Consider the following 26468-nt stretch of genomic DNA (forward strand, 5'->3'; position numbering starts at 1 on the left):
TTGTCTTCTGCATGCACGCCCTTTTGCTGGGAATCTCCATCACTTTGGTTGTCCTTTTCAGCAATCTTCTGTGGGACCCTTGGGCCGTTGAAGAGTGAGATGTTGATTTCGAGTGCATGCATAGATGCTGACGTCGTACCATTGTTGTTTACAGAATCTGGGTAGAGTATAGACAGCGTGCCTGGGCTTGGAGTACAGAATCCGTCAAATAAGGCTAAAACTGCATCTGCCCCTAACACAACAGGTGAGATTGGTTTGGACGTGAGGGAGATGCCAGGCGGCCTCAACAAATTCATAAAGAACTCCATCAGAGGGAGCGCCAGTGGGTAGAACCACAGGAAATCGTGAACTAGGCTCTGATACCATGTGAGGGAAGATGAGAGATGATCAGAATGAGGCTGCGTAGTACGCCATAGCCATGAACAGAGAGAGAGAATGCATAGACACCAAGAATAGCGTAATAGACGAACTGATTTATTCATGTGGAGGTTACAACCATATATAAGTGACGGTTGCTGGAGGTGTGCCGATTGGCATCACGTGTGTGTGAGTTAGACTTAAAGTCTTAATTATTCCAACACATGGTGCTCATGCAGACGAGTGCGACGGGCGCCAACTGCAGCTATGTCATCCTTGTGGGCGTTGTCGTCCCGCAGCCGTGGCGCCACGGCCACCAGCACGTCGCGGAAGTCCTCCGCCCACTCCGTGGAGGTGACCGTCCCCCGCCAGCACACCACAATGTCTCGCCGTCCCAGCCTGGCAACTTCCTCGGCTGAGGTGCAGACAGCGACGTAGCCCATCCAGTTGCACTGCCTTTCCTCTGATCCGTCGGGGAAGAACATCACCCCTGGGAAGGAGAACTCTGACGTCGCGTACAGGTACTTGGTGACTTGGTAGCCGCAGTCCGCCATGTCCAGCTCCTGGAAAAGCTTGGCCCGCCTGAACTTGCACCGGCCGTAGTGTGTGGACTCGGGATCGGAATCGAAGCTGTCGTAGCACACCTGCGTGAGCTCTCCATACCGTATGATCTCCTCTCTCAAGGCGTCGTCCATAACCGGGTCGAGCAAGCCTTGCCAGTCACGGGCTCCTTGGATTTCTCTCCATTTGTGAGCAATCTTGGGCCGTCGAGAACGTGTCGTGGTAACGTCGTGGCCTGACTCTGATTGAAGGAGGAGTAATTGGCGCAAGGAGCTGGGAGCCATTTTGCAGGTGATTTTGTTTCGCAGGTGTAAGAGAGGGGGAGAAAGAGAGTTAAAGATAAGGGACCGGCGCAATTACTAGAGTTAAAGAACGAAACTTGGGAGATGATAGGGCCCTGAGAGAGAGCGACTTTGGCAATCAGTAGTTTACTAGACTTGGGGGAACTAGTAGTTATGAAGACGAGGGTTGAATCTTAATTGCAGCGTTTGATGCGGGTGCTCCGTTCGGCATATTTATAGAGCCACACGAGGGTGGTGTCACAACATGCCCGTCAACCCTCAACACTAAAGGGCACGGGACACTGGGGAAGCCAAAGATTTGGGATCGAGGGTGGGCAAGTGGGGGGACGCTGGCGGCTTCAATCTGGGCCGTCGGATGTAGTGAACTCCAGGGATAGCGGGTGAACTCGGGCTTCGGCTGAGTTGGCAAAAAAAAAGCTTTTAAAGTAGCCACGCTGGACTGACGTGGCAGGACGCCACGGGGGAAAGCCGTGCATGCAGGGGTACCCGTATACCAGAAAGATCTCAAAGATTTGATTTTGCGCGTGCTTCTCTCTGCGTTTTTCTCTACACGCTTTGCTGCGATTGCAGGCTTGGCTCCGCGACGACGCTGTGCTTTTGCATGGGTGATCTTCTAAGCTAGAATCAAAGGCTCTTCATCAAGCTAGCCATCAAGCTGTAAAGGTTTTTCCTGCTTGTTGGTATTGCAACAAGCACCCAGCAACGCCTTCTAAGGTGTATGGTTCTTCATCAAGCCTGCAACACAATTTTATAGAAGCATGGCACCAAGTGCAAGCCGAGTGCATAGGAGGAAGAAGGCTGCCATAGGAAGCAAAACAGGTGGCAACGAAGGTCAAGCAATGGAGTTTCTAGAGTCTACACAACTTGACAAACGAAGAAGTCCTCGACTAAAGGAAAAGCAAGCATCACCGCAATCGCCCTCCCCACAAAACTTGGATGCTGCATCAGGGGAAATCTTGCCCCCACATAGCCTCAATAAGAGGCCCAAAAAAAAGTTGGAAACCATGCTCATGAAGCCTACAACCTCAATGCAGGAAAACGCGGGCCCATCTAATGTTAAAGGGGAAGGGATGGCTGAGGGGACAGATCAGATTTTGCCATATGCCATTGTACGATTGCCAGATGGGAGGGTTGGGCGCCAATGTCGTGCAAGTGACACTTGCCCCCTTGCTAAATCTTTCATAGAAAAGAGAAAGAGTATGATTGGGCACTTAAAGCTTGCTCATGGGTTAGATGTTGATATTCCCAAGCTGCCACTTGGTCGTCCTCCGAAGAGCAACTTAGTAGCTCGTGCTTTCCCACACCCGTATGCTCAGAGGTGGAAGAGACAGGCATACGAAAGATCGCAAGATAAAGAAAGAAAGTTTCAGATCAATCGACAAAAGTATGAGCATTCTCAATACATGCAGGCTGAGCGCGCATGGGATAACCTTTGTAGTCAGTTCAAGAACAAATCAAAAGAGGACTTCATAGCAAGCTGGGTGAAAGATAAGATGGACAAGTACATGTCAACAGCAGAGGCTCGAGTTGCCAAAATCCAGGCTCGGATAGATGAGAATATCTCCAAAGAGGTAAGCTTTGCTGCATCTAGAAGCTAAAAGGTTTAATTTTGAAGTGTTTTCATCTCATGAAGATGTGTTTTCAACTAAAGGATACCCATCATGTGTGCCCTTCTCGCTCTACTCTCAAGGATGCATTTATTAAATGCTTGCGTTAGGCCTTATGGTTAGTTATGGATGGGCCTGGGGGTGGAGAGCTATCACCAAGGAGTTGGTTTCCCCTTTTTGAGTCTCCTAGATGTACTTAAGAGAAGTTAATGCCCTGATTTTTTTAGGTTCTTTTGTTGTCAACAAAATGTAAGAATGTATGATAGTGGAGTAGCTGGGACGATCTTACAAGGCAAACACACACATAAGACTCTTTGTTTATGAAAGGCATAAGTATCGAACAGTTGGAGCAGAAAGGAAAGGTGCAATGTGCTCAAATATCGTGCGAGTTCTCGCTTGAATGTGGATCAGTGGTGTGCCGTTGCTCACACAATTTCTGCTTCAAGTTTTTGAGCCGTCTTTTACCTTGCCAATCTGCCCAAGAATGGATTTTAGAGATTTAGCCTACCCAACAGTTGTGCAATGCACGATCTATAAGCTCTACTCCTTAAGTCAGAATGTAACGTAGCTTTGTATTCAGGATTGTATCTAGTGGAAAGTGTAGCAACCTTAAAAGAGTGCCACCTGAAGCTCGTTAACTTGTTTTCCATCTTATGAATCATGCTTCTTGAACATGTGTTTTTATCTTATGAAGAATTTACGCTTTCTTATACTGAGAATGATTTGTGTAACTACAATTTATCATTTCTTCAATTCATAAGTCATGACTTTCTTGCAAATATTAGAGCTCATTTGATGTGTTAATTTGACATGTTGTGCAATGTTCTCTTGTGGGCTTATCCATTTCAAAAGGCTGAACTGAGTTGTTGGGCTGCTTTCGTTAATTTGCCTTCTTCTTTCTTCAGCTGGCAGTAGGGCAAGGGGTAGAATGAAAGCCAAATAAAGTGTATCCATAAATTGGGCAAGCTGGACAAAATCCACTGTGAAACAAAGTATGTTTGAGTTGCATGTATGCGTGCGAGCGAGTGTGTGTGTGTGTGGGGGGGGGAGGGGGGGGCGGGGTGGGGGGGTTGAGTCAAACTTATATGTCAAGAACAACCCAAGTTGCTCCTACACTCTGAGCTTCCATGCCAGTTGCCCCCTTGGTAGCAGATGAAGTCATGATGTGCAATGTGTTTACTCTTGAATTAATTGTTCTTGAATTAGATTACAATTTATATGTATTCTTGGTCATATACACGGTCGAAGTCTATGGCTATTTCCCAAGTTCACATACAACACGCATGGTTTCCTTGCTGCAGGCCAAGTTTATTCACCACATGTCAACTTCACTTCTTACATTTTTGAGATCACTTGGCATGGCTGTATTTGCAGGATTTCGTAACCCATGAGGTTGTTGGGCTTACAACTATGGATGGCTATTATTTATTGCAGGATTTTGGAACCCATGAGGGTGTTGGGCCGTGTGCGGATACAACAAAGAAGCACAACACTAAGAAGAACGTAAGCTTTGTCCTATTTTTCATTCATCCCCTCGTTCTGATTCATATCTCTATTTCACTAACATGGCTGCCTTGAAAGTGCCTAGCCATTCTCTCACGGTCTTCCCACTAGTTTGTTCAAGTCCTTTCCATTGCCTAATTTCCATGGTCTACTCGCAGCATGCCAAGTTTATTAACCTGATGCAGGTTTACTTGTTGCATGCAGAGTTCACTCACAGCTTGCTAAGTTTATTAACTAGATGCATGTTTTCTTGTTCAATGCAAAGTTCACTCACAGCTTGCCAAGTTCTCTCCCTGCAGCACTAACATGACTCCATAGTTGCATGCAAGGGTTGGTAAGCAAATTGCAATGAATGCACATGCAATGTGTCTACTAGTCATTGCCCAAGTTGACATACACCTCACACCTTTTGTTTGTTGCAAGATTCTGGAACCCATGAGAGTGTTGGACCATGCGCGAATACAAGAAAGAAGGACAACACTCAAAAGAACGTAAGCTTTCCAATATCCTTCACTCATCCCCTCGTTTTGAGTCATGTTTGTGATGTTGAAAGTGCCTAGCGATGCTCATGTGGGCTTCTTGGCATAAGTAAGTATGCGAATTCACGAGTGCAAAGATTGTTTGTAACTATGCATGGATATTATTTGTTGCAGGATTCTGAAACCCATGAGAGTGTTGGGCCATGTGTGGATACAAAAAAGGAGGACAACACTAAAAACAATGTAAGCTTTCAAAGTTTGCTAAGTTCTCTCTCTACATCACTAACATGGCTCCATAGTTGCATGCAAGGGTTGGTGAATAGTTTGCATGCAATCAATGCACGTGTAATGTGTCTACTAGCTCACACCTTGCTAATTTCATTCACATCATGCCAAGTTTATTCACATCATGCCAAGTTTCTTTGCTGCTGCCAAGTTCACTTACAACTCACATGCCCTATAGTTTGAGATCATTTGGGCATGCTGCAGGATTCTGGAACACATGAGGGTGTTGGGTCACGTGTGGATACAGAAAAGAACACCACCACTAAGAATGTAAGCCTTCTAATCTTGCTAAGTTCTCTATCTACTTCATTAACATGGCTCCATGGTTGCATGCAACGGTTGGTGAACAGTTTGCATGCAATCAATGCACGTGCAATGTTTCTACTAGCTCACAACATTATCGTCTTCCTTAGTGTCCTCACACTTATCCCTTCCTTGCTAGTTCATTCACACTTATCCTTGCTAGGTTGGGCCATGCACGAATACAAGAAAGAAGAGTAACACTCAAAATAAGGTAAGATTTCTAATCTTCTTCACTTATCCCCTCGTTTCGAGTCATGTTTGTGGTGCAAAGATTGCATACAACTATGCATGGCTATTACTTGCTGCAGGATTCTGGAACCGGTGAGGGTGTTGGGCCATGTGTGGATATAAAAAAGAAGAACACTAAGAAGAACGTAAGCTTACATTCTTCTTAGTTTGCTGCCAAGTTTGCTTACATTCAATCTTAGTGTTGTCTAGTTGTTGCATGCAAAGTTCAGTCACAGCTTACCAAGTTTATTAACTTGATGCATGTTTTCTTGCTGCATGCAAAGTTCACTCATAGCTTGTCAAGTTTCTTTGATGTTGCCAAGTTCACAAGTTCACTCACTACATGCCCACACTTTGAGATCATTTGGCCCATGCTTCTTGTTTGCTGCAGGATTTTGATTCCGGAACCCATGAGGTTGGGCCATGCACGAATACAAGAAAGAAGAGTAACACTCAAAATAAGGTAAGATTTCTAATCTCCTTCACTTATCCCCTCGTTTCGAGTCATGTTTGTGGTGCAAAGATTGCATACAACTATGCATGGCTATTACTTGCTGCAGGATTCTGGAACCGGTGAGGGTGTTGGGCCATGTGTGGATATAAAAAAGAAGAACACTAAGAAGAACGTAAGCTTACATTCTTCTTAGTTTGCTGCCAAGTTTGCTTACATTCAATCTTAGTGTTGTCTAGTTGTTGCATGCAAAGTTCAGTCACAGCTTACCAAGTTTATTAACTTGATGCATGTTTTCTTGCTGCATGCAAAGTTCACTCATAGCTTGCCAAGTTTCTTTGATGTTGCCAAGTTCACAAGTTCACTCACTACATGCCCACACTTTGAGATCATTTGGCCCATGCTTCTTGTTTGCTGCAGGATTTTGATTCCGGAACCCATGAGGTTGGGCCATGCACGAATACAAGAAAGAAGAGTAACACTCAAAATAAGGTAAGATTTCTAATCTCCTTCACTTATCCCCTCGTTTCGAGTCATGTTTGTGGTGCAAAGATTGCATACAACTATGCATGGCTATTACTTGCTGCAGGATTCTGGAACCGGTGAGGGTGTTGGGCCATGTGTGGATATAAAAAAGAAGAACACTAAGAAGAACGTAAGCTTTCTAATATTTTTCATTCATCTCCTTGCTCTGAGTCACATCATCTTGGTTTCCCACTAGTTTGTTCAAGTCCTTGCCGCTGCCTAACATGGCTCCATACACCTCACACTTTGAGATCGTTTGGGCCATGGCCATCTTCTTGTTTGTTGCAGGATTCCGGAACCCATGAGAGTGTTAGGCCATGCGTGAATACAAGAAAGAAGGACAACACTCAAAAGAACGTAAGAGATTCTAATATCCTTTATGCCGAGTTGTTAAAGCTTTTCATGTTTTTCTACATTGTTGGTTCACTCTTCTCTTTACTTGCATGGGCCCTGTTCTTGTTTGTTGCAGGATTCCGGAACCCATGAGGGTGTTGGGCCATGCGTGAATACAAGAAAGAAGGAAAACACTCAAAAGAACGTAAGAGATTCCAATATCCTTTATGCCGAGTTGTTAAAGCTTTTCATGTTGCTGCCTACATTGTTAGTTCACTCTTCTCTTTACTTGCATGGGCCAGGTAAGTGCAGCTAATTCAACCCTGGAGTTTGTTATGTCCTAAAGGGACTCAATGGGTGAATGCATTGTTTTCTTGCCATTGTGTAGGTGTTTGAGGTTTCAAGGAAAAAGTTGCCTATTAGGACTTCTCGTGCAAAGCAAAGTAGCAATGAAGAAACACCGATTATTGTATCATCGCCGACTTTTTCTGAAGCATACAACAATATGGAATTTATATTCGAGATCTCCAACATGCAGGTTATTGTTACAGAGAAAGGGGAGGGGAGGTTGGTAGCAACAAGGGGCAATGTTGCGAGATCTAGGTAAGAGGCTCTACACGATTGACAGTTTATCAAAACCATGTATTGTCATGATAGTCTCAGCTTGTGTGGTTTGCTGCATTTTTTTTTGTTTGGCTTTTGCCTTGCAGGTTAGCTTCCGGGGCTGACATTGACTTTGTTTCCATGAGATCCAAAACCTTTGTGCGCGTAGATGATAGCTTTTTGAGGGAAATGTTTGTTAATGAGGCATCCACTAGGACCATGAACTTGTTTGGGATGTAAGTGTATCACTTTGAACATTTTAGTGCACTTACATGGATGCACTTTCATTCCCTCCTTGCATGCACAGGTTGATGGAGAACAAGTTGCCATTGGACATTCTTGAGAAGGTGTTTTGGGCTGATTCTTTGTGGTATTCTATGTCACGTAAGCTAGTGGAGAATTTCCTCACCCGCTTCTTCGAGAAAATGGATATGTCAGCCATTCAATTATGTTTCTTTCCCGTTGTATGCAGGTGTGTGTGGTCACTTCATTGGTAAAGAATTTTGGCTATGCTTTTTTACATACCACTTGGCACTCAAATTTGTGCGCTTTTAATGGCTGGCTATTGTGTGCAATAGGAATCATTGGTCCCTCTTTACCCTGTATGTTAACAAGAACGAGGAGGTGCCCCTTTTAAAAGGGAACAAAAGCTATTTGTTATACATGGATTCATTGGGACTAATAAATCCAGAGGAGTGCTTGGATAGTTTGTTCATGTAAATTGAAATTCTCTTCCATGTTGGTTTTGTTCATGTATACTCATACAATGCATGACACATGACATGGTTCTGGTTTGGATTGATTACAGTGCTCTAAAATGCTTGGCACCGCATGTGGCTGATTCAACCCTTCAAGGTGCTTTGTTCAACCCCGAGACAGAGCTGAAACTAAAAATCGTTAAGGTGAAGGTGACGTTGATTTGTTGGTAGCAGCGAGTTGAATTTGTTATGAATGTTCTACATGCTGAATGTTGGTGTTACATGTGCATCATTTGGGGCAGGTACCGCAACAGGACAATAGCACAGATTGTGGCTTCTATGTGATGGCGTTTATGAGATACCTCATTGCCGGTATATTGCAAAACAATGTAGACAAGAATTGGGTAAGTGCTTGCTTCGTGTTACGTCTTTGCTGCTTCAAGAAGAACATGCAAGCTCATTTACGCTTACAGCTTTGCTTTTTTTCAGCTCACAGATCAGTGGTTTCAACATGAAGATGTATGCACGCTTAGGATGGAGCTTCACACATGGTGCATGAGTGTTTTGGAAGAACTGTGACACGTCTACTGTCTTGAGCAGCAGTGACATCCGAGCAGCATGTCTTATTTTGTGGGCAGCGCACTTCTTATGACATGTTTACTTTCTTGAGCAGCAGTGACATAGCAGTGACATCGGAGCAGCATGTTAAGGATGTTATTTTATGGGCAGCGCACTTCTTATGACACGCACAGTAGCATTTTTTACTTTGGAGCGAGAAGCATGTAGATGCAGGACCAGCCATGTGATTTTGGAGCATTTTTTACTTTGGAGCAAGAAGCATGTAGATGCAGGACCAGCCATGTGATTTTGGAGCACTGTAGGAGCGACAACCTCGCACCAGCGATGTGATTTTGGAGCAGTGTAACATGGCTTATCGGTGGGTGGCAAACTTATGACGCGGAGTCCTGCACGAGCGACAAGCATGTAGATGCTTTTTGGAGCAGCAACCTCTATTTTTGGCACCAACTATGCGATTTTGAAGCGGTGTTTTTGGCTTGTCGTGGGCAACACACTTCTTATGAACATCTTTATAAACATATTTGGCATCTAAGGATGTTTTGTATCAGCCAATTCACATGAAATACATGATATTTTTTAGCTTCTCAATATAATTTGTTTTGGTTTCGATGTAAATTGTCTATCAACAAATATGCTTCCGTTGGTTCCTTTTTCAACTTTGCTATTTGGTGTTTAGTTTAGTTCCGCAACATGATGGTTCTTGTTGATGCTCTTGTACTGGAAGCTCTTCATGTTGAATTTGAATCAGATTCTCCGCTGCTCTAGATAAGCCCCATATCTTGGCCCAAGTAGCGAGAAGATCGAGTATAATGACACTCCAACATGCATTGTAAGGAGCCAAAGTGCTTCCACGTTTTGGATATGGTCTCTGTTTGTAGATTGTGTGGGACGTGTAAACTCTCAAGCTAGTCCTGGTGCACATAGAGAGAGAGAGAGAGAGAGAGAGAGAGATAGAGAGAGATCTTGCTCTACCGATGCAGCCATAAAAGTATATGATGAGAGAGAGAGAGAGAGAGAGAGAGAGAGAGAGAGAGATCTTGCTCTACCGATGCAGCCATAAAAGTATATGATCACTTTTTTACCTTCTAATATCAAGCTATTAGTAAAATGATCTTAATCTTTTTATAGTATTGAAAGTGTTCATAATTTGGGTGACAAAAAGATTAACATGTTCATTGCATTCAAACTATAAAGCTTGATTGAGAATTGTGCCTGGCTGGTAGAAAGGCGGCTTACGCACCAGCAATGATGAGGTTTCTCATGACCCTAGACATTGACGGATCTGACCATCCCCTACAATAGCATAACAACTCAACAGTTGGAACTACTACCTCTTGACATGTCAGTCATGAAATGAGTTGATGTGACAGATCAATACAGTGACCATGCGACATAATATGCAGGGAAAGCCACAACACTCATACGCCAAGCATAAAAGTTTCATAGCTGATTATCAAAACTCCCTCTTCCATCCGCCCTCTCCCAACGAGAACCAGGCCTCCCGCTCTTGATCCCACCTGTTGCAAATAAACTGACTTCTGCTGCAGGGTCTCGTGGTACCAAAACCACCAGCTTTTGAAATAACTAATGTCTATCTGTCAACCCAAGTAAAACTAAGTTCTAACCCACATTGTGTACCCATGCAAAAAGTATATACAGTTTTAAGAGCACACAAAAAAAGAGAGAAGCTCGGACAAGATTGCATGAATCTAGTCTTGCATTACATGCCCAAGGGCTGTATAAATCAGCTATGGTCAAAAAACATAACACAAATTGAGCGTCGTTTTCTTGACTGATCCATAATGAGCAGACACATATGGTTTTTGGAGCAGCAAGTTATATCAAGCTATACTGAACATGAATTCCCTTCACAGAAACAACATACATACAAATTTACAAAACATTGAGTCTCCAGCTGATCCAAAATAAGCATATACATTTGGTTTTTAGAGCAGCAGGTTATACCAAAATGGACAAAAAATCTCCTCACTCGTTCCAAAATGATATAATGTACAAGTTGAATACATCTGCATTATTAATATACAAGTATTATCCTTTGCTCGGATGCAAGGACCTTCTCGAGTACTGAACCATTAGATAAATGCATAGTGAAGTGCCTCTCCTCATCTTCAAAGTGACCCATACATACATGAGATGAGTAGTCCCTTTTCAATGCAAAGGTTGTTGTAGAGGTTAACAGCTCGGTTAATAAGAGGAGCCTCTGAACCAACTGGGGCATGTCTACTTGAAAGGGGAAGGAGCGCGTGGCATGTATGGCACGAGTGACTTTGTATAGGATCAACTAGGAGAGTTTTACTACAGCAATGGTGACAAAATATGCGAGGTCTCTTGTCAAACCGCACCCGACTCCTGCCACGTTGATGCTTACGTCTCAAGACCCCTGTCATACAAGCACGTTTTGTTGGAGGCGAGCAGGCTATCTCTTGATCACATACGGTTGTAGCTACTTCATGCGGTCTCCCGTGACCAAGCCGAGTAAGCGTAACATGAGCTTGGATTTGTTTGATGGACCCCCTCATTGGCAAATCAATCTCCTTTGGGATAATCAAAGCTGAAATATTATTCTGTGAGATGCTCAATTGCTGGAGTATTGCTTCTTTCAACTTGGTGTCACATGCTGATAGATTCTCTTCCAAAACATGTAGAACCCTTTTCATGTCTTGAATGCAGCAAGCTATCTGCTCATTGATGTTGACAACCTTGCACTCACCACTCTTTATGTTATCTGGCATGTCCTGCTCACTTAGCCCAACATCAATGTCCTCGTCCATTTGACTTAGAGAATGAAGACTATCAAGGACAGGGAAAATGGCATGTAGATGTGGAAAATGATGTTGAATTATTAGGCGGATTCCATAAAGATGCTTACAATCAGATCCCCAACTTGGACAATCGCAATAGTTGGACTGAACACTGACATGATACCATTGCGAAGATGAAGACATACTCAAGATTTTGAATAGCAAAGTGGACTCATCAATCACTTGAAGGGTGGACGAACTAGCCTCAAATCTTCTCAAGATTTCTTCACCTACTGCTAATCTGGACGTATGACTCTTGCTTGATCCATGAATACTAAAACGTTGAGAATCAGCTGAAAAGTACGTAAAGCTGGTTAGTATCACGACACCTTTTCTTCATGAGTGTCAAGCAACAAAGGGGGGACAAGCCACAAGAGAAAAAAAGAGGTCATTACCTATTTCTTGTTTGTTCTTAAAGAACTCAAGTAGCGTTCCGCCGATGTAAGTGCCCGTTAGAGAATCCCCTGCAATAGCATGTAACAGAACTAGAATTGATCTATTTATCTTTGCATCAAGAAGAGTGTACTTGATGTATTGCCAGAGCCTCTCGACCAAGTTTGTTGTATCCACATTTCCATGTGAAAATAGACGCCCAAACTTTGGCCACCTTCTCCGCCACATGCATGTGGTGGCACACCATCCATTCGAGATGTATCGTTGAACATTGATATACGCTGAATATCTCTGCAAGAGCTCTTGGTATCTCTCTTCAAATGCCTCTTCACTTGCCATTTGCATTAGATTTGACAAGGAACTATACACATCATCTCGCTTCTCTTTTGGAACCTACACAGCCAAAATAAAATGAATATACATACCACCTGATAATGATATGCACAATAGAATGGATCTAGCTTTTAAAAGGTGACTTACTTGCGGTAGGAGGTTCTCTACCCATGCCTTCTTAACATGAAACCAGCATAGCAAGACATGGCATGCAATTTGGTGTCGTCTCCCTTCTTCATCTTGTGTCCAGCAATAGGGGTCTACATCAACAATCTTCATAATGGCTTCCAACTCTTGCTGGTTTTTGTCGATGATAATAGCCGTCGGATGAACTCCATGCAACCTTGTGAAGATCATCTTGAAGGTCAACTCCAAGGCTACACTTTCTTGGTTAGTGCCGATGTCATTAGTGCATAGCATGAGCCATATTGGAATACCCATGCCATTTTGGTTGGGCAAAACTGCAGCATACAGGGGCAAACCAAAGACATTTGTCTTGAATGTGCTATCTACTGCCCAAGTGTTGTGTCGTGAGAAACGAAGAGCAATTTGTAGCATCCACTCATCTTGAATGATGAGGACAAAGGGTCGTTTACTTTCATCAGAGGCTTGTGGGTTATAAGGTTGAACATAAAGAACCTACAAAGAAATCATGATGAATAAAGAGGCAAGAATAGGGGAAAGAGCTTCAAACATAAAGAACGTTGGCTGTAAGGTTGAACATAAAGAACCTTGTTCTGTTCTTGCAAACGAAGAGCCTCTCCAAACATCGCAGCCCAATCATTGTTTGTACATCTTCCTACAAGGATAGAGAGGCAGATTAGAAGTATAAAACAACCAAAAGTTACAAGGAGAATTGTTGGTAAAGCAAAGCAAAGTACCTTGTGTGCGCATTTGATATGACATCATTTGCACCTCTTTTGGTATCATGAAGAAGCGAAAGATTACACGATCTAATGGCAAGGCATTCTGTATGTGAAATCTTTCTTTTGATGTAGACATTTTTGCCACATGACGACATGTCCCTACGTCGAACAAGTCATCCATGCAACAAGCAATCACACGTGGGTGCACGGGCAAGTAATAGAGGTCAACACGTGAGCCTGGTATATGTCCCTCGTGAACATCATGAACTAGCATGGTCACCTTCTCTGTGTCATGAGAGTGCTGCAAGACCACCTTAAAGGGACACCCACACCTCTTGGACCTCCGCAATCTTCTCTTGTTAGCACCTCTCCGAGCAATACTTCCTGCCCTATGGCACATGTACTCTTGCACCCACTTGGATGGTCCATGCTTCTTTGTGGATCGAAGTAATACTAGCTTTGTTTGGTGCTTGATCATGATGTTGGTCAACTCTTGATTGACTTGAGACTTAGTTGTGACAATTGTTGATGCTGGAGCTATGGTCTTTTTGCTCGTAGGGGTCTGTTCCCCGACCTCAGTAAGCAGGCAGCCGCAAGCGATAATCCTATCTTTCACATAGTCAAGAGAAATTCCATGCCTCCTCTTGTCGGTGCACCATTCTGCCTTGATTGCATTGATAGTGGCATTCACACCATGATGAACACCATGCTCAAGAGGACGATGGGCTGCCATGACAATACGCTCCCAATCTTCAATGTATGCTATTTTCAATCCTGTTGATTTCGAACATAGGCAAAGGTGAAGCGGGCTGAAACAAAGCTCTTCTCTTATTCTTTTCCACCTCTTCAAATCCAACAAGTCTCTTGCATCGTGTGCTTTTAATGTTGGAAGCGTCACTGTGAGAGCTCCTCTAAGATCTTTCTCCATTAAGGAGAAGCTCTTCTCATCGAAAGAGAAAAAAAAGCTTGATGTATATGTAAATGGATCCAATGCCCCCCATGAATCAAGCCTAGGTGTACTCCATGAACTTGGAAAAACACCCTCATTATCATCTTGGAAGAGGTCACATACATCTGCGTCGTCACTTGATGTAGTGTCACTACTTGTTGTATTATCTAAATACTCATCCAATATGAACTGATTTGTGTCATTGGATGCATTCCAATCAGCCTCATTTGATGCATTCCAATTAGCCTGCCATGGCACCGCGAAGTCACTTGTGTCACTCGTTGGATTCCAATCAACCTGCTATTGAAGTCCAAGTTAGATAGGCAGAGAGAGGTAGGACATGTTCTTAAAACAAGTTTTTGCATCGTTTGCTAATTTTATTATGGCTATGAAAACAATGTAGGGCACTAGGAAGGGCAAACCTTTCTATAACTAATGCCACTTCAAAGGTAATGTCACCCTCCGCTCTACGAATGTCCACAAAGCCAATGACAAGCTATGGGGGGTCTGCTAGTCCTAGAAGTAATCAAACATTGGATGATGAATGAAGCGCTACGGCTAGAAGTATCCCCTACAAGGCTTTGCTCAAGACACAGTGTTGCAATCAATGTATGCATTTTTCCCTCCATGAGCGCTTCTTTCTTATCTGTTCTCGCAAAGATGAGGTGGTCTCTGTTTTAGATGGCTTGATTGACCCATGTTTTCAATATTCATTGAGCATCCATTTAGCTTCAATGCAAAAACCTCTTCAAAGAGAGAGAGAGAAAAGCTGATTTCAAGTGGCAAAATTGTGTGTATGTGTGTGCGTGCATGCGCGCACGCATGCGTGGTTTAAATCCAGTGTGTGTGTGCATGGTTTAAATCCAAAATCAACCTAAGTAAGGGGCTCTTCACATAGAGAGAGAGAGAGAGAGAGAGAGAGAGAGAGAGAGAGAGAGAGCCTGTTGATTGGCAAGTGTGAGTTTTTGTGTGTGTGTGTGTACCTGGTTTAAATCTGGAATCAATCTGAGTGATTCCTGAGAAGAGCTTTCCATAGCCGTGGTGATTTTACAGAACACATGCAACACATGCTCTACGACGTCATCATACAAATTTGAAATTCTGCCCTTTTGCAAGCCACGCTGGAGAAGCCTGCCCTCCACGTCAAGCCAACGTGGCTATTGAGTTTATTTTAAATTTCGATTTGGGGCGCCAGCTCAGCCGAAACCCGAGTTCACCAGTTGCTACCCGAGTTCACTGCATCCGACGGCCCAGATTGAAGCCACCAGCGTCCCCCCACTTTCCCACCCTCGATCCCAAATCTTTGGCTTCCCCAGTGTCCCGTGCCCTTTAGTGTTGAGGCCCGTCAACCTGCTCACGTTCACCACGTGTTTGTAAAGCAATTTGCTTCAGCGTTGAGGTGACCTCAGTTGATGACCAAGGCCATATATATATTGTCTAAGGCAAACCTTTGACCCGCACCTGCGAATCACTACCTCATTGATATTACTTAAAGCGTGGCATATTGATAAAATAAACAAACATGGTGTGCCCTTTAGAATCAGTGGGTCCTCAAAGGTTATACATCCACATAAAAGGATTCTCACCTGTTTAGGCACCGTCTCCTCAAAAGGTTATGCAATATCCACAGTGCCACCTTTGGAGATATGGTGTCCACTCTTAAATAATCCACTCACTTGCGTGAAAGGTTGTACATCCATAGTGCCATCAAAAAAAAAACATGGCATGCCCTTTAGAATCACTCAATCCTCAAAGGTTGAATGGTCCGTTCAAAAGAACTATAATAGCGGTCCATCTACGTCTCTTCTAAAGGCACCATGTGCTCAGTAACTATATCCACTTTGACCATGTCCTTACGAATAGTAACCATATCGATTTTGACAATGTCCTTATGAATTGTAGCAACAGTGACAATGTTCTTGTCAAATAATGTAGATGCGTTCGTATTTAAAATAGGTTATAGGCTCATACTGACTTTTCTTTACTCTCACATGTTTAGAAGAAAAATAAAAAGGCGTAATGGGGGCTTTTTTAAAAAAATATTGTTATGTATCTTATAGATAAAGAGAGAACTACGTATGCTATGTAAAAGAAAAAGAAAAAGAAAAACCTTCATTCAATTTACATTTTGGAAGTTGTCAATTAACATTGTAAATTGATACAAAGCTTGAATTTATTTCACAAAACAAAATATAGTCTTTCAAGGATTATATAATGGCTAGGCTCCATCCAAATGCATTGGTGGGTGTTGAAAAAGGTTGCCTATCTGGCCCTACCTAATGCCCGTTTACCTATCTATCATCCTCTTATTATATTGCTCCATTCATCACTCATTAGATTTGCCTCATTATGCCTCCCTTACACATGTATTGCATGTCTTCTTGTGCTTTAGTACACATGTCTTTTTTTTCAGGACTTGTAGAGACAATGAACTATTACATGCATAGATGAGAACTTGCATAACATGATAAATCATCCTTGCTTTGATTTAACATGGCATTGCCGACAATGGGAATGTGTATCCATCAAGCTCAATGCCGCCTTGTGTGTCATGACATTGCATCTTCTAGACAAAAGGGGACACAACATTGAGTTGCGAAGACTGTCGGGGCAAGTCGTCCAATAAGTTCACATTGGATAACATGTGTGAAAAATTTGTAACTGTGCAATTGAAATGTTCAAGTGTCCAATTTTAACAAGTGAGTTTGGCGTTGATGTTCACGACCTTCCTTTACTGGAGAAGGGGTCCTTTGTTGGGATTGTGTTGACTATGCAAGAGGAAATAACATACATTGGCAAAGCCTCTTCAACACTTCTATAGGATCTAAGAATCAATTCTAACAAACTTATGAGAGTTATGGATTTGTTTGAAAAGAAAAATAAGCTATTTAATGTGTAAACATGTGTCATATGGAGTGTGTGTGTCGATTATTGCATTTGTTGAAAGAAAACCCAAGGTTTTAAGGATTGAAGAAACCTTTACAGATTTGGAAGCAATTGAGTGTTACTGGCAATGATTAGAAAATATAATTGATTAGTTTAAGACTTGAAGAAACTACATGGAGAGAAATGACCTCATTATCATGAGAATTAGCAAGATGAGCGTGTTGAGACTTTGTGGGCCATGCTTGCAGGAAGGACAACATGCATAGTGTGCACAAAAACTCTGCCATGCATAAGGATCAGTTCTTGGAATTTCTTTGTCAAAGAATGCTATGTGTGCATGTGTAGCAGAAAGTGCCTTTGGTTTCTATTGTACCCACACCTAAGTACTCGATAGCACTGTACATTGGTTAGATTTGATACCTTGTGCTTTTAGGTGAGGACAAGCAATGTGCTTTCAAGCCTTGCACTCCCTTTTGAAGGTAGTTTTATATTGGTTTGTACTTTGCCTATTGGTGGCCATGAATGATATGGTTCATAAACTTAATGTTTCCTTATAGACTGTGTGAGATTATGATATGTGTTCCATCTTTGTACTAAGCCTTGAATCTTATAAAAGGCTCCATCATTCCATGTCATACCTTCTTAGAGCAAGGATGTTTTCTTTGGATGGACGATGTAGGCATAGTCATGTGTCTTCTATCAAAAGCCTAACGATAGGGTTTCAAATGTTGGCACACTGTATTCTTATGTATTACATATTGCAGTTTAGAGCCCAAATCAATAAGCATCCTTATAATTTTGAAGCACATATACTAATTCGATTATGTTCTTTGAAGGCATATGATATTATAAGAGGAATATCTTTTTGTTTACTCGATGGGTGTGAATCTTACTCACATTACAAGTTTACCTATAATTCCGAAGCACATATACTAATGTCATTATGTTCTTGGAAGGCATATGTTATTTTAAGAGGGATATCTTCTTGTCTACTTTATGGGTGGGAATCTTGCTCACATTTAGAAATTATATTTCGTAGTGTATTTATATAGTTTTTTATTTTCCTTCATTTTATTTGGATAAATCATGAATTATTCTGATTTACAAAATGATATATTGTATGCTTATTTAAAGTTTTGTGAAATCAACCCAGTATATGGAGGAAAGGAGAGGTGTTCTTGGAGGTGGAAGAGGTAAAGGGATGGGTAGAGGAAAGTAGACATCAAAGGGATGGGTTAGGAAGAGAGTCCTACGTACTAGGGTTAACTCTGTTGATGCAGGTGTGAAATTTGAACAAGGAGAAAATTCATACAAGACTGGAAACCTTTAAGGTGATATCATTAAGAACAATTTACGTACTAGGGTTAACTCTTTTGATGGAGGAGTGGAAATGGAGCAAGGAGAAAACTCATGCAGTATTTAAGGTGATATCATGAAGAACAATTTAGCTATGGGGGGGAGAAAGAAGGGATGAGGGTGCCATTCATGTGTGAAGGAAACATACATTGGATTCACAAGGCAATAGGGATGGCTTGCAAAATTGTAAGGGCATGACTTGAAAAATTGTAATTGAAGAAAGAAGGGGATGAGGGTAGACAGACTGGATTCACAAGGTAGTGGGGATGGCTTGCAAAATTGTAAGGGTGAGATTGGATTTCTAGATGTAGGATCCTACACTCTTACGATTGTCCTGGATACCCTTGTGGAGGTTTATCCCATTTACAAAGGTTAGGGGATTAAGGCCAGATGTCAATGTAATGAAAATTAACACTTCAATCAACGAGATATGTACTAGAGAAGGGCACTTTTGTAGTGTCATTACATTAAAAATTGAAGAATCTTTGGTGGAAGAAGATGTAAAAGAGAAAAGGGTTGGCAACAATGGCATCCTCTCATTAGAGGCACAACCATTCTATCCTCTTATTAGGAGCTACTTGGCCAAGCTTACCTCTTTTACTCCAGGACTGAGAGTTTCTTATGGTAATCTAATATGGTTGCTATCATTGGTCTCACTGTTTTTTTTGTATTTGATGGAGATCCTAGTAAATACTTATCAACCACCTTGGATAATGAAGCTGATTTCTTAGGTGGCCACATGACAGGGTAGCCTTGATAAAACTCTTGAGCTTGTAGCACTTGCTTTGGCACCCATATATGATTTCCATCGTTAGTAGTAGTAAAGATGGGTAATGGATTTAGCTTTTTGTTGGAGTTGGACTTTTGAGCTCCTCTACGGTTTGTGGCCAACAAGAGAAACACATTTCCTTCATAGTTTGTTTTGGCAAGGTAGTGGTCATCAAGGAAAACACATAGCAAGGAAACTAAGGACTAGTGATGCAGGTAAGCAAAGCAAGGGATATGTAGCTTGTGATCTGGTTTCAAAGCACAAGCAACGATTGCCTGTAGTAAAGTCATAGGTGCATTCTTTCATATTTCTAAGTCGTAGAGAAGAGAATTAGGGAGACTATTCTAAGATAAGGCCCCTTTGCCGGGAATGAAGGTCCACCTTCTCTTTGTGTTGGTGGCCGCAAGAGAGATAAGGGATTCATCTACTGCTAAGGCCTAACAAGGGTCATATGTGAGGATTAAAAAAGTTAAATTGAAACTATGGATGGACTTGAGAAGCATATGAAGCCTCCAAGAGAACTTCTTGTGAGAAGTGATTGATATGATTAAGATGGTTTGTTAGAAGTGAAAGATGCATTTAGCATGAGAATGCTGATGCATTGGTTACATGTATGCGGTAATGTTAAAAACGGATTTTAATTGAACTTGTTCATTGCCATGATGTCATGTGATGCTCCATCAAAGGACTTGAAGAGGTGGTGGAAATGGAGAGCCCTATGGAGGGGGTTGATGCCATAGGCAAGTAGTAGCAGAGAGGTTGTGTGTGCCCTTTGGTGACACTAGAGAATAACTCTAGAAATGCATTGGCAGCAGGTGATGATGTTGCTCCTAAGATGGGTGGTGCTAGGGTGCCATGTTACAAAATATATAAATCCACTAGAAGGCTATGCGCTCGAGGAGAATGCATGGTTGAGTATGATCAACATGTGGGTTGGTTATATACTCAAGTTCGTTATGTGACATGGCATAGTGATGATAGGTACCATCCATGTCACACATGGTTTTTGACATTGGTGAAAGTATAGTGTATAGTTGTTGACTTTGATGCATGTGGTTATGTTTGAGTATGTTCTTGTTTCTTTGATATAGTGATGGTAGATGCAAGTTCTTATCTATGTCCAAAAGATGTTATATGTGGAATTTGTTGATTTGAAACAAGCACCTAAAATAGGTGCCTAGTAGAGCTTGATGTTGGCGTTGATGCCAAAGGGATGGTTGTAATGTTTTGGGGTAGGTCTCAGTTATGGAGATCAATGAGATACCTTCTAAGATAAAGTATCACATGGACTGGTGAATGTTGTAGATGTCTCAGCAGGGATGAGTCTTGTCAACATGACTCAGGGACAAGGTCTCAAATGAGGCTTGTTGAGCATGAGTTTTCAAGAGTCTGGTGTTTTAGCGTGTGGTTGTACATAAAATGTTTGCATATAGGGTCCTATTGTTGAGCATGAGTTTAGGGCCCTTTTAGCATGTTTATCGTTGCATAGAAGATGGGTTGTCCAAGTGGTAGGACAAGGGGAGAGAGATAACATTAAATCCTTAGTGTGAGTACACTTGCAAGGTTGGTGGTCAAAGTGATATTTTCATTGAGTTGGATTATGAGAGATATCCCATGTGATTACTTGTGTGATACGCCTGTTTTACTGGTCTTGACATTGAGTTTGAGCATATAGAGGGAAATATGGCCATGAAGAAAATGAATGCATTGAATTTGAATGCCTTGGATAGCATGTGGAGTAAGAAAAATATCTTTTTGACCTTAGAATGGAAGCAAAGTGGTGAGTATAAAAGATAATCAAGATTTGGAAGGAACCCTTGGCAATGGATCATGGTAATGACTTGCGCATGTGTTGGGTGGTGTGATGCCAGGTGGGGCACAGATGTTACATTAAAGCTTTAGTCAATGAATGATGATTATTTTTGTTCATATGATGCTCTTGAGAGGTCTTGCGGTGATGAGAAATGATGGTATATATGCATGATGGGGATGCCAATAGTAGGCCGCTCTCAGCATGAGAAAAGTGATGCAATGTAGATCCATGATTATCGCCAAAAAGCCTGAGTGAAAGAAAAAAATGTGCACCATGTCAGTCAATCCCAACACAACAATTAAGATAATGTAAATAATAGCAAAAAATAATTCCAAAGACTAGTATGACCTCCACATCAACTACTCCATAGGTGTGGCTTCTCTTTCCACACAAAGTCTCAACCTTTGTAAGAGCTACCTAATGCATAAAATTGATGCACCATGTATAGAGAAATCAATATAAAGTACATGTGCTTCCATGGCATGTAAGGGACCTTTTTTGCCTCTCATTTTGTGAAGTCAGTATATGCACAATGTGGAAACTCTGAAATTGTGACACAATATTAGCAATTGATCCCAGAGTTCATAACATCAAACACATGCATCTCATTTGGTATGATAATGTTTTATGGTACTATATCCCCGTCTTTATTCATAACCCTCTCAATCCTTTTTTTTGAATTATTTATTTAGTTTAGATTTCCATGTCACCAACTTCCTCACCAGCTTTCAATCCCAATGAACAAGTCAGATATGACTTAATGTATGATTATGTTGCAATTGTAAGGATGGCTTGCCAACAACTCTGACATCATCATTCTCCCAAGAAAAACTTGATTCATTTAAGCACTCATCTTGAAAGGTCGATCTTGTACCCAAGGCAACATTCCGAAGATTTCTTGAATAGAATGATCCACATTCCATGTATGTATAATAGTGCTAATGTAGAACCACAAAAATTGCTATGCAATTTGTGTAATTTGTATGTTACAATGTTATATTATAGAACCACACAAATTTCTCTATAATTTGTGGGAGGACGCCTTAAATAGGATGGTGCATATTCCATGTATGTGTAATAGTGTTATAATGTCGAGAACTACATAAATTGCTCTATAATTCCATTTGGATGTTGCCTTCATCCCTTAAAGCATGGAGCTACAACACCATAGTTTGCACTCCTACCCAAATCATTGATCAAAGCTCAACATCGTCTCTTGGTTTTGAATAAGTACCCAAAGTATGTAACAACAGTGTTAACTTGTGTTCTTCTAACGGCCCATTTTTCTCATGTGGATGTTTGTCTCTTTGTACACTACATGATCATTTTATTTAAAAAATATGATTGTCTTCTCTCCTTGTGTTGTGACTATTATATACTTATGACAATGACTATTATGATTCTGAACAAAATTAGCCCTTCCTAAACCCACTTTTTTTGCACTCTTGTTGGCTCTCTTAGAGATCTCAAGAGATTGTATCCTAGTCTCATCTATCACTGTAGGAGTGAGATCTCGACAACTAACTTATTTCTGTGTAATTTACTATATCCACTCGCAAGTATCGTATTTCTCAGAGTTTCCAAATATGGGCTAGTCCCCAAGTGTTTCCCAGAAATAAAAGCATTATAATGAGCACTCTACGTCATACCAATTGCAAGATCTACATCACAAGCCTTATAATGAGCACTCTACATCCATAGGCTACCCTTATGCGCTAAAGAATTCTTGGTCTTAGGACAATTAACATTTCATATATGAAGCGTGATTTTGCAACATACCCCCCCTCTCCAACCCAAAAAAGAAATGGTACACTAACATCTTACCAAATGAACCATGTCCGAAGTGCTTCACTGCTCGTCCTCCTTCATAAATGGGCTAAAGATCAAAATTTTCTTAAGCTCTCCTTACACATATATAAGAGCAACAAAATTAGACCAAAATTTTCTTAAATCTCTCCTTACACAAATATAAGAGAAACAACTTTATACATTCAATCCGCTTCCAATTGTAAAACACATGCTAAGACCCCACTCAATTGCTACTCTAGTTTATTAACAAGTATTATATTGTACATCTCTATTCTCGAGTATACACACCAGTGAGGCTTTTATAGCCAAATGATGAGTTAATGAGAGGTATTCTTTAAATGCCTATCCCAATGTGCCTTGCCATAGCCGTTTATGCCGCATTATCCCCATCAAGAGTGTGACTACCTAGGTTCTTATGCATAAGAGTCTTTTGCATAGTCTTGTGCATAAGACTCTATGCATAGAGTTTATTGCATAGTCTTATGCAATAACCTTTATGCATAAGACTCTATGCAATAATCCTTATGCACAAGAGTCTTTTTCATAGTATTATGAATAGATTCCATTGCATAGTCTTATGCAGTTATTGCTCTTACATGAGAAAGTAGAGGGTGCTATGGAGGTTGGTTTCCCTTTGTTGTTTTCACTATCTATAGACGATGGTTATTTCTCTTACATGAGAGAGTAGGGGGTGATATATAGAGGCTGATTTTCATTTGTTCTTTAACTATCTATAAGAGTATTACGCATAAGAGTCTATGCGATAGTATTATGCATTGAGTCTATTGCATAGCTTTATGCATAAGACTCTATGCTCTAACTATATGCATAAGACTCTATGCTCTAACTATATGCATAAGACCATATGTATAGACTCTATTGCATAGTCTTATGCATAAGACCATATGTATAGACTCTATTGCATAGTCTTATGCATAGGACTCTATTGATAGAGTCTATTATATAGTCTTCTCGATAGGTTTTTCCCTCATGATCTCTATGTAAATTTATTAACGCATAACGTCCTCTGTAGGGTCACAATTCACATTCATTTATGGACTTAATTTTTGGTTGAGGCATTTTTATTTTCTAATTCTTTGGGTTACCCTGGTGACTAGGATCTAAGAGTCCTTGACTCTCTTACCCACATGCAACCAGATCACAACGATGACAATCGGTCATGATGCATCCTCGGGGAGGTCAGTCATAAATATTTAAGCATAGCATGTGAATTCAAAATAAGGGGTTTTTCAACTTCCTTTTTTTCACAATTTTTACATACAAAAGGGTACCATTTAAAGGGGGTATTCACAGATTGAATAGAGAAAGGGTGTGATTTATTCATGCAAAATTCATAAATAAGGGGTTTTAAAAATAGGCCTTGAATACACGTGATATAGAGGGTTTACATATAGTGAACCCCCAAAGGATGCATCTACCAAACGAGGACACACTCCACAATGGATGCTGCAGCAAATTAAGACAAGGATGGTGATGGTCATTGTCGTCTCCACTTTTGCACTTTCATTTATGGAATTTCTAAAGCAAGCAAGGGTAGGTCATGCGACTACAAAAGTTGCATCATTATCAATGTATTGAGACAGATGTTCGTGGGTGTTGTCGTTGCTCAAACCTGATTCATAAGAGAGGTGCACATCAGGAGAGCCTCCACTACTCATAGGTGGCGGAAGAGCCACTCTGTAACATTGTGCCACCACTTCCGCAAAATGCATTGTGGGCTTCTACTTGCAAAAGAATCAAAGCAGCTGCAATTTTTGCAGGAGATCACCTACCTTCATCAAATCTCTTGTTTGCATGAGCACCATGCCGATAGTAGGCAAGAAATCTGATTTCCACGAGAAAAGCTATCCCTTTGAAGATCATGCATTGCCTTCACCTACAGCCTTCAGTATATCAAAGCTTAAAGCACGGAGCACGTGAAGAGGAATGTGCTTTAAAATATACTCAACCACTTTGCTTATGCTACTTGAGGCAGTTGGTGTCAAAGAAAGACAAAGCTCCAGAGATGGAACCTATTCAAGTAGAATTTATGTTGGCACATGTGATGCTCTTGAGAGGTCCTTTGGTGATGAGAAATAACGGTATATATGCATGATGGATGCCAATATGAGGCTACTCTAAGCATGAGGAAAGTGATGCAATGTAGATCCATGATTACTGAAATGCCTGAGTGAGAAAAAAAATGAGCCCTATGTCACTCAATCCCAACACAACAATGAAGATAATGTAAATACTAGCAAAAAATGCCCCCAAAAATAAATCCAAAAACTAGTACGATCTCCACATCAACTACTCCATAGGTGTGGCTTCTCTTTCCACACAAAGTCTCTAGCTTTGTAAGAGCTGCCTGATGCATAAAATTGATGCACCATGTATAGAGCAATCAATATAAAGTACATGTGCTTCCATCAGGGATTTAATATTCACGTGATCATAAGATTTTTTGTGATAATAACACATGTGAACAAGTTATTCACATGTTCTCATGTTACCGTTCACAAAATAACAGGTCACTTGCCATTTGGGAACCCCTTAAAAGCTTGGCTACACATGGGAATAAGCTATTCACATGTTCTCATGTTACCATCTTCACATAATAGCAGGTCAGTGGCCACTTAAGAAGATTTTTTATGCCCGACAAAGATAATTTTTTTAGGCCCTTGTGAAAGCTTTGTGAATATAACATGTGATCACAAGATTTTTTGTGTTATTAACATATGTTATTAACATGTTCACATGTTCTCGTTTACGTCAGTGAAATCCCTGGCTTCCATGGCATGTAAGGAACCTTTTTTGCCTCTAATTTTGTGAAGTTAGTATATGCACAATGTGGAACTCTTAAATTGTGACACAATATTAGCAATTGATCATTCCAATTTTAGTAACATGAAACACATGTACATATCTCATTTGGTATGATAATGTTTAATGGTAATATCTCCCCATATTTATTCATATCCCTCTCAATCCTTTTTTCTGGAATTATTTATTTAGTTTAGATTTCCATCTCACCAACTTTCAATCCCAATGAAAAGGTCGGATATGACTTAATGTATGATTATGTTGCAACACTGTAAGGATGGCCCTGTAAACATCTCCGACATCATCATTCTCCCAAGAAAAACTTGATTCATTTAAGCACTCCTTCTCTTTAAAGGTCCATCTTGTACCCAAGGCAACATTCCTAAGATTTCTTGAATAGAATGATCCACATTCCATGTTTGTATAATAGTGTTATAATGTAGAACCACATAAATTGCTATGCAATTTGTGTAATTTGTATGTGTTATAATCTTATATTGTAGAACCAGACAAATTTCTCTGTAATTATTGGGAGGAGGCCTTGAATCGGATGGTCCATATTCCATGTATGTGTAATAGTGTTATAATGTAGAGAACCACACAAATTGCTCCATAATTCCATTTGGATGTTGCCTTCATCCCTTAAATCATGGAGCTACCACACCATAGTTTGCACTCCTACCCAACTCATTGATCAAAGCTCAACATCATCTCTTGGTTTCAGATAAGTACCCAAAGTATGCAATAACAATGTTAACTTGCGTTCTTCTAACTGCCCATATTGCTCATGTGGATGTGTGTCTCTTTGTAAACTACATGATCATTTGATTTAAAA

At 41.0% G+C, this 26468-nt stretch overlaps 3 protein-coding genes and 1 long non-coding RNA gene across 4 annotated transcripts; 2 read left to right on the forward strand and 2 right to left on the reverse strand.

Annotated features, from left to right (window-relative positions):
- The first annotated feature begins 4752 nt into the window (after positions 1-4752).
- LOC147607523 (uncharacterized) lies at positions 4753-5408 on the forward strand. Its single transcript, XR_015264685.1, has 3 exons — positions 4753-4821; positions 4984-5052; positions 5299-5408. It is a non-coding gene; the product is annotated as an uncharacterized LOC147607523 (long non-coding RNA).
- LOC147607524 (uncharacterized) lies at positions 5409-9309 on the forward strand. Its single transcript, XM_086790763.1, has 16 exons — positions 5409-5432; positions 5561-5608; positions 5706-5771; positions 6017-6088; positions 6186-6251; positions 6497-6568; positions 6666-6731; positions 6890-6958; positions 7071-7139; positions 7323-7537; positions 7645-7773; positions 7845-8009; positions 8116-8253; positions 8346-8439; positions 8538-8639; positions 8725-9309. Exons 1-16 carry the CDS (start codon positions 5409-5411, stop codon positions 8812-8814), a joined length of 1485 nt encoding a protein of 494 aa, XP_086646889.1. The 3' UTR covers positions 8815-9309.
- Positions 9310-10232: 923 nt separating this feature from the next.
- Positions 10233-12803, reverse strand: LOC147607525 (uncharacterized). Its single transcript, XM_086790764.1, has 4 exons — positions 12510-12803; positions 12032-12422; positions 11820-11929; positions 10233-10409 (listed from the first exon to the last, which is right to left on the reverse strand). The coding sequence occupies exons 1-4, from the start codon at positions 12801-12803 to the stop codon at positions 10233-10235; spliced, it is 972 nt and encodes a 323-aa protein (XP_086646890.1).
- A 104-nt stretch (positions 12804-12907) lies between these two features.
- On the reverse strand, positions 12908-15427 carry LOC147607526 (uncharacterized). The gene is made up of 3 exons (XM_086790507.1): positions 15161-15427; positions 13244-14474; positions 12908-13161 (listed from the first exon to the last, which is right to left on the reverse strand). Exons 1-3 carry the CDS (start codon positions 15209-15211, stop codon positions 13013-13015), a joined length of 1431 nt encoding a protein of 476 aa, XP_086646633.1. The 5' UTR covers positions 15212-15427; the 3' UTR covers positions 12908-13012.
- Between the last annotated feature and the right edge of the window lie 11041 nt (positions 15428-26468).

The sequence above is a fragment of the Cibotium barometz genome, chromosome 55 (genome assembly GCF_041138505.1).
Source record: "Cibotium barometz isolate CiBa-2024 chromosome 55, ASM4113850v1, whole genome shotgun sequence".
Taxonomy (NCBI): Eukaryota; Viridiplantae; Streptophyta; class Polypodiopsida; order Cyatheales; family Cibotiaceae; genus Cibotium; species Cibotium barometz.